The sequence below is a fragment of the Geotrypetes seraphini genome, chromosome 8 (assembly GCF_902459505.1).
Source record: "Geotrypetes seraphini chromosome 8, aGeoSer1.1, whole genome shotgun sequence".
In the NCBI taxonomy this organism is placed as follows: Eukaryota; Metazoa; Chordata; class Amphibia; order Gymnophiona; family Dermophiidae; genus Geotrypetes; species Geotrypetes seraphini.
The window spans coordinates 93525117-93541532 of record NC_047091.1 but is presented as its reverse complement, the minus strand read 5'-3'; the positions used below and the strand labels follow the sequence as shown (position 1 = coordinate 93541532).

General features: G+C 44.2%; 1 protein-coding gene across 1 annotated transcript in view; it reads left to right on the top strand.

The window, feature by feature from the left end:
• The first annotated feature begins 6 nt into the window (after positions 1-6).
• Positions 7-16416, top strand: part of LOC117365486 (uncharacterized threonine-rich GPI-anchored glycoprotein PJ4664.02-like) — a 35081-nt gene continuing 18671 nt past the window's right edge. The window contains exons 1-7 of the mRNA XM_033955961.1: positions 7-2290; positions 5861-5989; positions 6275-8731; positions 9955-10083; positions 10369-12825; positions 14041-14169; positions 14454-16414. Of these exons, the coding sequence (XP_033811852.1) occupies positions 7-2290; positions 5861-5989; positions 6275-8731; positions 9955-10083; positions 10369-12825; positions 14041-14169; positions 14454-16414 (9546 nt within the window). The remainder of the gene's footprint in view (positions 2291-5860; positions 5990-6274; positions 8732-9954; positions 10084-10368; positions 12826-14040; positions 14170-14453; positions 16415-16416) is intronic.

Below are 16416 nucleotides of genomic sequence, written 5' to 3'. Positions count from 1 at the left end.
AGCATCATGACAACTGCTGCTCATAGTGCCTCAGCCACAAATGTGGAAACAACCACAGCACAGACAACCAGAAGTATAGGAACTAGAACAACTGCACCTAAAAGCAGAACAGAAATCCAATCCAGCTCAGTTTCTACTCCAATAGCTACAACTACAGCAAATAATACATTAGCAGCTTTGATAAGTACCATAGTTACCACTGCAGAAACATCAATAACTTCCACATCTGCTCCAACTACTATACCACTATCAACTACAGTAATAAGCACCATATCAAATGTTGCTCAGAGTACCTCAGCCACAAATGTGGGAACAACCACAGCACAGAGAAGCAGTGCTGTGGGTACTGGAATAACTGGATCAACAAGCAGAAGAAAAGAAGTCCTATCCATATCAACTTCTACAGCTCCAACTACACCAATAGGTACAACCACAGAAAGTAGTATATCAACCACTCCCAGAAGTAACCAAATTACCATTGCAGCAAGAACCACAACCGTCACAACTGTTTCAACTACTACACCAATATCACATACCACAGCAAGCACCAGCACAACTGTTGCTGAGAGTACCTCAGCCACAACTGTGGGAACAATCACACCACAGACAACCAGCACTACAGCAACTACTACTGCTCCTACAAGTATAACAACACACTTCTTACCCACAGCAACCTCTGCATCTGTAGTGACTTTACCAGTAGCTATAACTATAGCAAATAGTATATCAACAGGTTCCAATAGTACCCTAGTTACCACTGCAGCAACATCCATGGTTGCCAGAACTGCTGCAACTACTGTACCAATGTTAAGTACCATAGTAAATAACACCACAACTGCTAGTCAGGGTACCTCATCCACAAATGTGGGAACAACTTCAATTCAAACAACTACATCTGTACCTACAAGCACAACAGAAGTCTTATCCACGTCATCTTCTACAGCTCTAACCACTCCTATAGCTATAACCACTGCAAGTAGTATATCAACTGCTCCCACAAGTACCCTATTTACCACTGCAGCATCATCCACAAACTCCACAAGTGTTCCTACTACTACGCCAGTATCAAATACCATAGCTACCTCAACTTTAATTGTTACTCAGAATACCTCAGCCAGAACTGTGGGAACACCCACAGCACAGACAACCAGTACTGGAACAAATACAACTGCACCTACAAATGCAACAAAAGTCATATCGACATCAAGTTTTACAGCTCCAATGTCTAAACCAATAGCTACAACCATAGCAAGTAGTACATCAACTACTCCCATAAGTACTCTAGCTAACACTTCAAGATCAAGCACAACCTCCACAACTGTTTCAACTACTACACCAATAGCTTCCAATATAGCAAGTAAAACAACAACTGCTGCAGATAATATCTCAGGCGCAACTGTGGTAACATCCACAACAGAGACAATTAACCCTTCAACAATGAAAAGACCTGTACCAACAAGCACAACTATAGAATCCCTGTTTACAGCATCCTCTACTCCTCCAATGACAACATCCAAAGCAACAACTACACTAAATAGTACATTGACAGCTGCCATAAGTACCATAGTTACCACTGGAGCATCAACTACAGCCTCCAGAACAGCCCTAACTAATACACCAAAATTAACTACCATAGCAAGCACTACATCTACTGCTGCTACAGGTTCCTCAGCCACAACTGTAAGAAATACCATAGGACAGAGAAGCAGTACTGCAACAATTACTACAACTGTACCAATAAGCACAACAGAAGTCCTATCTACATCTTCCTCTACACCTATTGCTTCATCCACAGTAAGTAGTAATTCAAGAGCTCCCATAAGTGCCATAGTTTCCACTGCAGCAATAACCACAGCTTTCACACTTATTCGAAATACAACACCACTATCAACTACTGCAGCAAGACCCACTTCAACTGCTCCTCAAAGTATGCCAGACAGAATTGTCAGAACAACCACAGCACAGACAACCAGCACTGCAGCAACTACAACAATTGAACCGATAAGCATGACTAAAATCCTTTCCACACTGACCTCTACTGCTCTAACAACTACACTGATAGCTACAAGCACAGCAAGCAGTATATCAACAGGTACTACAAATACTCTAACTACTACTGCAGCAATAACTACAGCCTCCATAACTGGTCCAACTTCTACACCAATATCTAGAACCATTACAAGCACTATATCAATAACTGGTGAGAGTACCTCATTCAGAACCATAGGAACAATCACAGGACAGACAACCAACACTGCAGTCACTACCTCAACTGATACTGCAAAAACAAGTAAGATCTACATTTCTTGTGGATTTTATTTACAACTGTTTCCTAAAATATTTTTGTTTATGATGAAAGCTTATGATCTTGAGTCAAATGCAGTTTGTGGGATTCACTTCTGGAATTACCTTCTATGTTTGCAGTGAGATAGCAGTATGAAAGATTCATTTAGAAAATAAAATTAGAGCCGATTGAACAGATAATGTTTTTGGGACATTATTGACCTTTCAAATTTGAGAAGGGGAATTGGGATATGATGGTGTTGGCAGTGATTAGACATCTAATATCTGAGCGGTGATATTCAGTTCCCAGAAATCTGATTGTATAACAGAATTCCCTGATGCAATGTCTAAAATACACCTATTTGAATCGTTTCTAAAATACTCGCCTACAATCAACTGCAATGGTGCAGAGATGCTTCTCCTTAGATTTACTGGTACACCTGCTCTGAAACTAGTGTAGATTTGTGCATGTGGTCTCATATTTTATGAAAAACAAATGCACACCAGAGTTCTAAGCTGTGCCCACTCATCGGAATCCCTATACATAGTTCATATCAAGTAGGCGCAGTTTCCATGAATGTAGATTTTACATATGTTTGTGATTATACTATTTTATAAAATCTTTTTTTTTCCAAAACTGTTTATTAGAACAGACAATATACAACCAAACCAGCCAATACAGAATTTGTAATATACAGCAAACAAAGAACACCTATCAAGAGAAACAGGATAAAACAGAGTCCAGGCTGGGTTCTTAAACCCGGACTTGGCTCATCCCCCCCTGTCTGTTAGCTGTCACAGGCTCAGTATTTTTAACCGCTTAGGCCAAACAAGACAATAAAACTTTATTTACATCTTACAGAGTCTATAAAGTCAATCACAATAAACGACAGCAATATTATACAGCTCAAAAAAGAAAGTCACACAGTAATAAATACTGGATGGATGGAGGTTGCTTCATAAGTCATGCACCAACACTGGAAAAGAAGAGGCCTGAGGCGATTAGCAGAGGGCTGGCACAAGATGGGGTTGGGGGGTTTGCAGGGGACCAGAAGGCAGGTCGGGAGATAGGGAGGGCAAGTAGGGGGTAGGTCGAGGGGAGGAGCAGCGGGGATTTTAAAACTACGTGGCCTCTCCCAGCGCAGCCATTTTCAAGTGGTACGCCGGGATCGGAACACCCGCCTTCCCTCCCTCCCCAGTTTTAGCAGAATAGCAAGATTAGTCACAGATGGGCAGGTGTAGTGCTCAAGAAAAGGGGGAGGGGGAACCCATGCCAAGTGGGGGAGAGGGAGCATTTGGTAGGGTAATAGGATTGTGTCCCTCTAAAGTGAGGGCATCCTAATCCTCGATGACTGAGAGATCCCTCTTAGACCAGGGATCTCAAAGTCCCACCTTGAGGGCCGTAATCCAGTCGGGTTTTAAGGATTTCCCCAACGAATGTGCATGAGATCTATGTGCATGCGCTGCTTTCAATGCATATTCATTGGGGAAATCCTGAAAACCCGACTGGATTGCGGCCCTCAAGGAGGGACTTTGAGATCCCTGCTCTTAGACGGAGGGGCAACCAGAGGTGGACCATCGCTACCCCCAATTGCTTGAACGTTGATCGGGGGGGGAGGGGGGGGATACAGCCAATGGGGCCCGGGATGCTTGGACAGCAGCTCGGGCCAAGTGGGAGTAGAGCATTCGCTTGAACAGTGGTGCCTACTTGTTTACAGTGGTGAATGGACCCCAACTTGGCCTCCGCTTGATAGGATGGTGCCCCTACCCTAGAGGGTTGATAGAAAGTTTAGGATAAGTGGTTAATTGGCAGGTTATTACTAGCTGAACATTGTTATTCAGTCAGAATTATGAAATATGGTTGTTAATAATTTGTATTGTGATGCAACCATGCTGCAGCCATAAATAAACTTCCTTAGCGGAATTCAAACCTGGTCTCGGACTCTAATTGATGGAGTGGGGTGGGGAGGAAGGATAGGTAGCAGGCACACCAGTGAGGCTTCTATGTTCTTGTGTAATATATACATTTGAAAGTTTGTGATATGTACGGTACTTCTTAATGTTGCCACCAGATGAGAGATGAGTGCAGAAGTCTCTGGTAGGGGAGAAGTAAAAACCATGACATATGAAATCATCATTTTATTATGGCATACGGTGTACAACATGAACAACAAAGTTCAAATGGCACACATTAGCGAATCAAATGCAGTGGATTGCATTCACTGCCTTCCCCGCCAATGACAACGAACTGTGGACAACCTGGGAGACTTCTTTAAAGGATGTTAACAGATGGTACACTGTATGCCATAATAAAACAATGATTTCAAATGTCGTGTTTGTGCTTCTCCCTTACCAGAGACTCCTGTATTTATCTTTCATCTGGTGCCATGACTTATGAATCAACCCTTGTATAACTTGGATACAAAACAAACTGTGTTGTCCATTTCTCTTCCCTTTTCAATGTGACTCCCTTAAATTATTTCATATTTCACACTAACAGAAGCATTTATTTATACCAGATATACTAACCAAAGGAATTATCATTCCAGCTATGAATGTTCAGATGTGTCTACTTCTGTTGTGTACAAATTATTAGTTTGAAGTTCAAATTAGAGAGCCTATAATAAAGTTCGATAAGACCACCAAGAATAAACCATATCCATATTTACGTAAGGAGGATTGGATGATGATGAGGAGATAATGTTGAAAAAGGTGCAATGTCATTTTGTAGGACAGTGTCTCACAAATGTTTTCAAGCAGTGGCACACTAAATTCGGGGCAGCGTCTGGAGGGTGCAGATGTCGACACAGTGATGCAATGCATGTGTGACATCATCATGTCGATGTCCACACTTTCACGGAGGCCCTCCAGACGGAGCCCCGAGCTTGCTAATACTATGCCAGTAAGGGGGGTACGAGGGGAGAATAGGTGCGGAGAGGAGGAGAGGGACCGTCTGACTTGCCGCGAGAGGCATGTCCTGTAAGCAGTCAACTGGTGCTGGTGCCTCTCCTCCTCACTGGTTCCTCGCAGCACACCAAGAATCTCGCCGTGGCACAAAATTTGCGATACACTGTTGTAGGAGAAATAAGAATTCAATTTCCCTCTTCCCCTGCACTCCCAGAATCTACTCGTTTCCATTTAAATTCAAAAGCTATATCTTGGTAAATGAAGCTAACCTTAACACAGTTCATATCTTCCCTGACCACATCTAAAACCCTCTCCTACAAGTCCACCAGTCATCTAATCTAATCTAATCCAGAATTTCTAAGTCGCACTATGTCCAACCAAATTCAAGGCGACTTCCAATTTGAAATTATGGGTATACAGAATAAGATAAGATAACAGTTCTCTACAAAGATAAGGATTGTTCAGTTATTGAGTATGCACTAGCAATAGAGAATGGCAGGTCTGGATGCTCAGAAGAGGGTATCTACGAGGTCAATCACCTGGTGTAACTAACAGTTTGAAGATGTCACGCAGGTCTTTATCTGCCGTCATTCTCTATGTTACTGTGTTGGAGATAATGCAACCATTTCTGTTTATCTGTGCTTATAACTGTTTTTATCTTTTGATTCAGGTATCGTTACTGAAGAAGTTATTAACCCTATTACAAATAATCCTAATGAAGGAAAACCGAATGCCACAACTCCAAAGACCACTGCTCCAACTACAGCATCACCCATGAGTACAAGGACCACTCCAGCAAGTATGTGCCACAGTTGTTCTATAAGTGAAATCTATCCTGGCTTCCTAACATAGTAATAAATTCTTTATTGTTTTAGAATTGTTGGTTCATTTTTTATGTTAGATCATTCTGAAATAACTCACTAACAGCCAGATAACCCCCAAAATAGGAGAAGTCTCACTTTGAGATATTCTGTGGCTTCATTGCAAGAATTAAGAGTTACCTATGTACACACTGTCTTTAAGTGTCCCTTGTATTTTCCAGTTCAAATAATGTATTTTTTTTTTTGTATGGTTTTGTTTTTAGAAAGTAGCATCATCCCTACCACACTGGTGTCAAAGAGCCAAGGCACACCAGCCATGACCAAGGCAGTAATCACAACAGGTGCATCTGCCTCACCAGGTATCACCAGAACAATGACCACAATACAATCCTTGGGAGGTATGGCTACAGTCTCTGTTAAAACCCCAGCTGAAGGTACCATAACAAGTACAGCAGTTACCTCTACTGCTACAGGTGCCAGTACCACAACTACAGTGATACCAAGCACAACAACCCCAACAGAAGTTACCACAGCAAAGGAAAAAGGCACAGCAGGCATCACTACAGCTCCTACTATATCAGCAGTGAATACCACAACAAATGTACCGGGTACCAGTACTACAGCTGCTGCTGCCACTATTCCATCTACCACATTATTGCTAAAGAGTACCACAGTAGATTTATCAGTTACCAATACTACAACTACCCTTTCCACCATTTTGGCTTCTGCCACACCCATGAAAACCACAGCAATTGTACAGGTTAGCAATACAACTGCTTCTATTACACCAACTTTGAGCAACATGGCAAGCACAGGGAGCATCAACCCAACTACCATCTTGTCACCTGGGAGCACCACAGTAACAACACCAGTTGTCAACACAGCCACCCTCTCACCTTCAGGAAATAGCACATCACAGTTAATGAGTACCAACCCAGCAGCTGCCCTTCCTAGCACTTCAGCTGCCATCACATCTACAACTACAGTCAAAGCAAACACATCAGCATCAACTGAAACTACCATAACACAGGAAAAGAGTACCATAGGAAGTGCAGCAGGCATCACTATGGCTCCTACTCTACCAACAGGGAGCACCACAGCAAGTGTATCGGGTACCAGGACCATAGTTGCTGTAGCCACTATTCCTTCTACCACCATACTGGTAAAAAGTACCACAGTAAATGTTTCAGATACACATACTGTAGCTGCCATTTCCAGCTCTCCAGCTTCCAGCACACCTGCGAAGAATAGCACAGCAATAATACCTGATAGTAGCACAACTGATGCCACAGTTCCAACTAAGAGCTCTCTAGCAAACACTGGGACAGTCAGCACAACTGGCGTCTTATCACCTGAGAGCACCACAGCAACAGCACCAGCTCTAGCTGTCAGCACAACCACCATGACACCAACAGGGAACACCACGGGAGCCATCAGTACAACTGTCAGCCTGCCATCTGGGACTAACACAGCACCTTTCTCAGCTACAAGCACTCATACTTCCAACACACCAGAAAAGAGCACCACAATACCTGTACATGGTAGCAGCACAATAGCTAAGAGCACAACAGCCAGTAGTGGGGGAATCAGCCCAAGTGCATTTCTGCCACTTGGGAATGATACTACAACAACACCAGTTGTCAACAAAGTCACCATCTCACCTTCAGAGAACATCACAGCCCACTCGTTGGGTACCAGTACAGCAACTACGCTTTCCAACACGCCAGTTGCCATCACATCTGTAGCTATAGACCAAGCAAACACAACAGCCTCAACTGAAGCTACTATAACACAGGAAAAGAGCATCACAGCAAGTACACAAGAAATCACTACGGCTCCTGTTTTTCCAGGTGGGAGCACCATAACAAGTGTACCAGGTACCAACACCACAGCTGTCCGTGCCACTACTCTTGCTGCCAGCACACTGCAAAAAAGCAGCACATCAAACCCACCAGCCTTCAGTACAGCTGCCACCCTGCCATCTTGGACTAACACAGCACCCATCTCAGGCAGCAGTGTAGCTACTGCCTTTACTAGCACTCCAATATCTAACACACCAGAAAAGAGCACTACAGCTACTGTACATGATAGCACCACAAAAGACACCACTACAACAGCTAAGAACACCATAGAAAGCACAGGGGGTAGCAACACAACTATGAACCTGTCACCTGGGACCACAATAGCAATGACACCGGTTATTAATACAACCAGCATCAAACCAGTAGGCAACACCACATCACTCTTATTGAGTCCGAACACTGTTGCTACCTTTTCTGGCACTCCGGCAGCAACCACCCCTACAGTTACAATGAAATCGAACACAACTGCCTCAATAGAACCTACCACTACACAGGAAAAGATCTCAAGAGCAAGCACAACAGGCATCACTACAGCTCATAGTATATCAGCAGGGTACACTACAGCAAGCGTACCTGGTATAAGCACCACAGCTAGTATTACCAGTAGTCCATCTACCACCATACAGCAAAAGAGTACCACAATAAATATATCGGACACCCATACTTCAGCTTCCATTTCAAGCACTTCAACTTCCACCATACCGGCAATTATACCTAGTACCAGCAAAACAGTTGCCACCACACCAGCTAATAGCACCAAAGGAAGCACTGGAGGCACCAGCTCATCTGCCTTCCTGCCACCTGGAAGCACCACTGTCACTGTACCAAGTGCCAACACCACTGCTGCTACTACACGAGGTACTGTGTGCAAATAATAGATTGAATTTCAAATTAGAGTGCCTGCAATAATGTTCGATTAAGCCATCACAAATAAACTATATTCAGAGCTAAATAATTAAAAGGACTAGATTGTGATGGGGAGGTAATGTTGAATAAAAAGTTCAAGGTTGTGTTGTAGGAGACATGTAAGAATTCAGTTGTCCTTCCACTTCTACTCTCTCAGAATCTAGTTGTGTCCATTTAAATTCAAATACCTCACTTGGTATGGAGCTGATTGTAAAACAGTTCCCATTTTTCCTGGCCCATATCTTCAGCCCTCCTCCAAACCCCCACCAGTGATATGCATTTGAGGTAGAGAAAGGAAGGACTGGATGCTCAGGAGATGGCATGGATAGGGTCAATCACCTGGTATAACTAAGACTTTGAAGATGTGTCTACAGCACACAGGTCTTAACCCAGAAGTAATTAGAAACATAGAAACATAGAAAGATGATGGCAGAAAAGGGCTATAGCCCATCAAGTCTGCCCACTCTACTGTCCCACCCCATTAAGTCAGAGTGCTGCTCGACCCACGTAGAGATCCCACGTGGATGTCCCATTTATTCTTAAAGTCGAGCACGCTAGTGGCCTTGATCACCTGCACCGGTAGTTTGTTCCAGTGATCCACCACCATTTCTGTAAAGAAATACTTCCTGGTATCACCACCAAATCTCCCTCCTCTGAGTTTAAGCGGGTGCCCCCTTGTGACTGAAGGTCCCTTAGGAAAGAATATGTCGTTTACCACCTCGACACGACCCGTGACGTACTTAAATGTCTCAATCATGCCACCCCTCTCCCTGCGCTCCTCTAGAGAGTAGAGCTGCAACTTGCCCAGTCTTTCCTCGTATGAGAGACCCTTGAGTCCGGAGACCATCCTAGTGGCCATTCTCTGGACCGACTCAACTCGAAGTACATCTTTACGGTAATGTGGCCTCTAGAATTGCACACAGTACTCCAGATGAGGTCTCACCATGGTTCTGTACAGTGGCATTATGACTTCAGGTTTATGGCTGACGAAGCTTCTATTGATACATCCCATCATCCGCCTTACCTTGGATGAGGCCTTCTCTACTTGTTTGGCAGCCTTCATGTCTGCACTGATGATTACTCCCAAGTCCCGTTCTTCTGAGGTCGTAGCTAGTGTTTCTCAACTACCACTCTCTTCTCTGCACTTATATAACTGTTTTTATCTTTTGATTCAGGTATCGTTACTGAAGAAGTTATTAACCCTATTACAAATAATCCTAATGAAGGAAAACCGAATGCTACAACTCCAAACACTACTGCTCCAAATATAGCATCACCCATGAGTACAAGGACCACTCCAGCAAGTATGTGCCACAGTTGTTCTATAAGTGAAATCTATCCTGGCTTCCTAACATAGTAATAAATTCTTTATTGTTTTAGAATTGTTGGTTCATTTTTTATATTAGATCATTCTGAAATAACTCTCTAACAGCCAGATAACCCCCAAAATAGGAGAAGTCTCACTGAGAGATATTCTGTGGCTTCATTGCAAGAATTAAGAGTTACCTATGTACACACTGTCTTTAAGTGTCCCTTGTATTTCCCAGTTCAAATAATGTATTTTTTTTTTTGTATGGTTTTGTTTTTAGAAAGTAGCATCATCCCTACCACACTGGTGTCAAAGAGCCAAGGCACACCAGCCATGACCAAGGCAGTAATCACAACAGGTGCATCTGCCTCACCAGGTATCACCAGAACAATGACCACAATACAATCCTTGGGAGGTATGGCTACAGTCTCTGTTAAAACCCCAGCTGAAGGTACCATAACAAGTACAGCAGTTACCTCTACTTCTACAGGTGCCAGTACCACAATTTCAGTGATACCAAGCAGAACAACCCCAACAGAAGTTACCACAACTCAGGAAAAAGACACAGCAGGCATCACTACAGCTCCTACTATATCAGCAGTGAATACCACAACAAATGTACCGGGTACCAGTACTACAGCTGCTGCTGCCACTATTCCATCTACCACATTATTGCTAAAGAGTACCACAGTAGATTTATCAGTTACCAGTACTACAACTACCCTTTCCACCATTTTGGCTTCTGCCACACCCATGAAAACCACAGCAATTGTACAGGTTAGCAATACAACTGCTTCTATTACACCAACTTTGAGCAACATGGCAAGCACAGGGAGCATCAACCCAACTACCATCTTGTCACCTGGGAGCAACACAGTAACAGCACCAGTTGTCAACACAGCCACCGTCTCACCTTCAGGGAACACCACATCACAGTTAATGAGTACCAACCCAGCAGCTGCCCTTCCTAGCACTTCAGCTGCCATCACATCTACACCTACAGTCAAAGCAAACACATCAGCATCAACTGAAACTACCATAACACAGGAAAAGAGTACCATAGGAAGTGCAGCAGGCATCACTATGGCTCCTACTCTACCAACAGGGAGCACCACAGCAAGTGTATCGGGTACCAGGACCATAGTTGCTGTAGCCACTATTCCTTCTACCACCATACTGGTAAAAAGTACCACAGTAAATGTTTCAGATACACATACTGTAGCTGCCATTTCCAGCTCTCCAGCTTCCAGCACACCTGCGAAGAATAGCACAGCAATAATACCTGATAGTAGCACAACTGATGCCACAGTTCCAACTAAGAGCTCTCTAGCAAACACTGGGACAGTCAGCACAACTGGCGTCTTATCACCTGAGAGCACCACAGCAACAGCACCAGCTCTAGCTGTCAGCACAACCACCATGACACCAACAGGGAACACCACGGGAGCCATCAGTACAACTGTCAGCCTGCCATCTGGGACTAACACAGCACCTTTCTCAGCTACAAGCACTCATACTTCCAACACACCAGAAAAGAGCACCACAATACCTGTACATGGTAGCAGCACAATAGCTAAGAGCACAACAGCCAGTAGTGGGGGAATCAGCCCAAGTGCATTTCTGCCACTTGGGAATGATACTACAACAACACCAGTTGTCAACAAAGTCACCATCTCACCTTCAGAGAACATCACAGCCCACTCGTTGGGTACCAGTACAGCAACTACGCTTTCCAACACGCCAGTTGCCATCACATCTGTAGCTATAGACCAAGCAAACACAACAGCCTCAACTGAAGCTACTATAACACAGGAAAAGAGCATCACAGCAAGTACACAAGAAATCACTACGGCTCCTGTTTTTCCAGGTGGGAGCACCATAACAAGTGTACCAGGTACCAACACCACAGCTGTCCGTGCCACTACTCTTGCTGCCAGCACACTGCAAAAAAGCAGCACATCAAACCCACCAGCCTTCAGTACAGCTGCCACCCTGCCATCTTGGACTAACACAGCACCCATCTCAGGCAGCAGTGTAGCTACTGCCTTTACTAGCACTCCAATATCTAACACACCAGAAAAGAGCACTACAGCTACTGTACATGATAGCACCACAAAAGACACCACTACAACAGCTAAGAACACCATAGAAAGCACAGGGGGTAGCAACACAACTATGAACCTGTCACCTGGGACCACAATAGCAATGACACCGGTTATTAATACAACCAGCATCAAACCAGTAGGCAACACCACATCACTCTTATTGAGTCCGAACACTGTTGCTACCTTTTCTGGCACTCCGGCAGCAACCACCCATACAGTTACAATGAAATCAAACACAACTGCCTCAATAGAACCTACCACTACACAGGAAAAGATCTCAAGACCAAGCACAACAGGCATCACTACAGCTCCTAGTATATCAGCAGGGTACACTACAGCAAGCGTACCTGGTACAAGCACCACAGCTAGTATTACCAGTAGTCCATCTACCACCATACAGCAAAAGAGTACCACAATAAATATATCGGACACCCATACTTCAGCTTCCATTTCAAGCACTTCAACTTCCACCATACCGGCAATTATACCTAGTACCAGCAAAACAGTTGCCACCACACCAGCTAATAGCACCACAGGGAGCACTGGAGGTATCAGCTCAACTGCCATCCTGCCACCTGGAAGCACCACTGTCACTGTACCAAGTGCCAACACCACTGCTGCTACTACACGAGGTACTGTGTGCAAATATTAGATTGAAGTTCAAATTAGAGTGCCTGCAATAATGTTTGATTAAGCCATCACAAATAAACCATATTCAGAGCTAAATAATTAAAAGGATTAGATGGTGATTGGGAGGTAATGTTGAATAAAAAGTTCAAGGTTGTGTTGTAGGAGACATGTAAGAATTCAGTTGTCCTTCCACTTCTACTCTCTCAGAATCTAGTTGTGTCCATTTAAATTCAAATACCTCACTTGGTATGGAACTGATTGTAAAACAGTTCCCATTTTTCCTGGCCCATATCTTCAGCCCTCCTCCAAACCCCCACCAGTGATATGCATTCGAGGTAGAGAAAGGAAGGACTGGATGCTCAGGAGATGGCATGGATAGGGTCAATCACCTGGTATAACTAAGACTTTGAAGATGTGTCTACAGCACACAGGTCTTAACCCAGAAGTAATTAGAAACATAGAAAGATGATGGCAGAAAAGGGCTATAGCCCATCAAGTCTGCCCACTCTACTGTCCCACCCCATTAAGTCAGAGTGCTGCTCGACCCACGTAGAGATCCCACGTGGATGTCCCATTTATTCTTAAAGTCGAGCACGCTAGTGGCCTTGATCACCTGCACCGGTAGTTTGTTCCAGTGATCCACCACCCTTTCTGTAAAGAAATACTTCCTGGTATCACCACCAAATCTCCCTCCTCTGAGTTTAAGCGGGTGCCCCCTTGTGACTGAAGGTCCCTTAGGAAAGAATATGTCGTTTTCCACCTCGACACGACCCGTGACGTACTTAAATGTCTCAATCATGCCACCCCTCTCCCTGCGCTCCTCTAGAGAGTAGAGCTGCAACTTGCCCAGTCTTTCCTCGTATGAGAGACCCTTGAGTCCGGAGACCATCCTAGTGGCCATTCTCTGGACCGACTCAACTCGAAGTACATCTTTACGGTAATGTGGCCTCTAGAATTGCACACAGTACTCCAGATGAGGTCTCACCATGGTTCTGTACAGTGGCATTATGACTTCAGGTTTATGGCTGACGAAGCTTCTATTGATACATCCCATCATCCGCCTTGCCTTGGATGAGGCCTTCTCTACTTGTTTGGCAGCCTTCATGTCTGCACTGATGATTACTCCCAAGTCCCGTTCTTCTGAGGTCGTAGCTAGTGTTTCTCAACTACCACTCTCTTCTCTGCACTTATATAACTGTTTTTATCTTTTGATTCAGGTATCGTTACTGAAGAAGTTATTAACCCTATTACAAATAATCCTAATGAAGGAAAACCGAATGCTACAACTCCAAACACTACTGCTCCAAATATAGCATCACCCATGAGTACAAGGACCACTCCAGCAAGTATGTGCCACAGTTGTTCTATAAGTGAAATCTATCCTGGCTTCCTAACATAGTAATAAATTCTTTATTGTTTTAGAATTGTTGGTTCATTTTTTATATTAGATCATTCTGAAATAACTCTCTAACAGCCAGATAACCCCCAAAATAGGAGAAGTCTCACTGAGAGATATTCTGTGGCTTCATTGCAAGAATTAAGAGTTACCTATGTACACACTGTCTTTAAGTGTCCCTTGTATTTCCCAGTTCAAATAATGTATTTTTTTTTTGTATGGTTTTGTTTTTAGAAAGTAGCATCATCCCTACCACACTGGTGTCAAAGAGCCAAGGCACACCAGCCATGACCAAGGCAGTAATCACAACAGGTGCATCTGCCTCACCAGGTATCACCAGAACAATGACCACAATACAATCCTTGGGAGGTATGGCTACAGTCTCTGTTAAAACCCCAGCTGAAGGTACCATAACAAGTACAGCAGTTACCTCTACTTCTACAGGTGCCAGTACCACAATTTCAGTGATACCAAGCAGAACAACCCCAACAGAAGTTACCACAACTCAGGAAAAAGACACAGCAGGCATCACTACAGCTCCTACTATATCAGCAGTGAATACCACAACAAATGTACCGGGTACCAGTACCACAGCTGCTGCTGCCACTATTCCATCTACCACATTATTGCTAAAGAGTACCACAGTAGATTTATCAGTTACCAGTACGACAACTACGCTTTCCACCATTTTGGCTTCTGCCACACCCATGAAAACCACAGCAATTGTACAGGTTAGCAATACAACTGCTGCTATTATACCAACTTTGAGCAACATGGCAAGCACAGGGAGCATCAACCCAACTACCATCTTGTCACCTGGGAGCAACACAGTAACAGCACCAGTTGTCAACACAGCCACCGTCTCACCTTCAGGGAACACCACATCACAGTTAATGAGTACCAACCCAGCAGCTGCCCTTCCTAGCACTTCAGCTGCCATCACATCTACAACTACAGTCAAAGCAAACACATCAGCATCAACTGAAACTACCATAACACAGGAAAAGAGTACCATAGGAAGTGCAGCAGGCATCACTATGGCTCCTACTCTACCAACAGGGAGCACCACAGCAAGTGTATCGGGTACCAGGACCATAGTTGCTGTAGCCACTATTCCTTCTACCACCATACTGGTAAAAAGTACCACAGTAAATGTTTCAGATACACATACTGTAGCTGCCATTTCCAGCTCTCCAGCTTCCAGCACACCTGCGAAGAATAGCACAGCAATAATACCTGATAGTAGCACAACTGATGCCACAGTTCTAACTAAGAGAACTCTAGCAAACACTGGGACAGTCAGCACAACTGGCGTCTTATCACCTGAGAGCACCACAGCAACAGCACCAGCTCTAGCTGTCAGCACAACCACCATGACACCAACAGGGAACACCACGGGAGCCATCAGTACAACTGTCAGCCTGCCATCTGGGACTAACACAGCACCTTTCTCAGCTACAAGCACTCATACTTCCAACACACCAGAAAAGAGCACCACAATACCTGTACATGGTAGCAGCACAATAGCTAAGAGCACAACAGCCATTAGTGGGGGAATCAGCCCAAGTGCATTTCTGCCACTTGGGAATGATACTACAACAACACCAGTTGTCAACAAAGTCACCATCTCACCTTCAGAGAACATCACAGCCCACTCGTTGGGTACCAGTACAGCAACTACGCTTTCCAACACGCCAGTTGCCATCACATCTGTAGCTATAGACCAAGCAAACACAACAGCCTCAACTGAAGCTACTATAACACAGGAAAAGAGCATCACAGCAAGTACACAAGAAATCACTACGGCTCCTGTTTTTCCAGGTGGGAGCACCATAACAAGTGTACCAGGTACCAACACCACAGCTGTCCGTGCCACTACTCTTGCTGCCAGCACACTGCAAAAAAGCAGCACATCAAACCCACCAGCCTTCAGTACAGCTGCCACCCTGCCATCTTGGACTAACACAGCACCCATCTCAGGCAGCAGTGTAGCTACTGCCTTTACTAGCACTCCAATATCTAACACACCAGAAAAGAGCACTACAGCTACTGTACATGATAGCACCACAAAAGACACCACTACAACAGCTAAGAACACCATAGAAAGCACAGGGGGTAGCAACACAACTATGAACCTGTCACCTGGGACCACAATAGCAATGACACCGGTTATTAATACAACCAGCATCAAACCAGT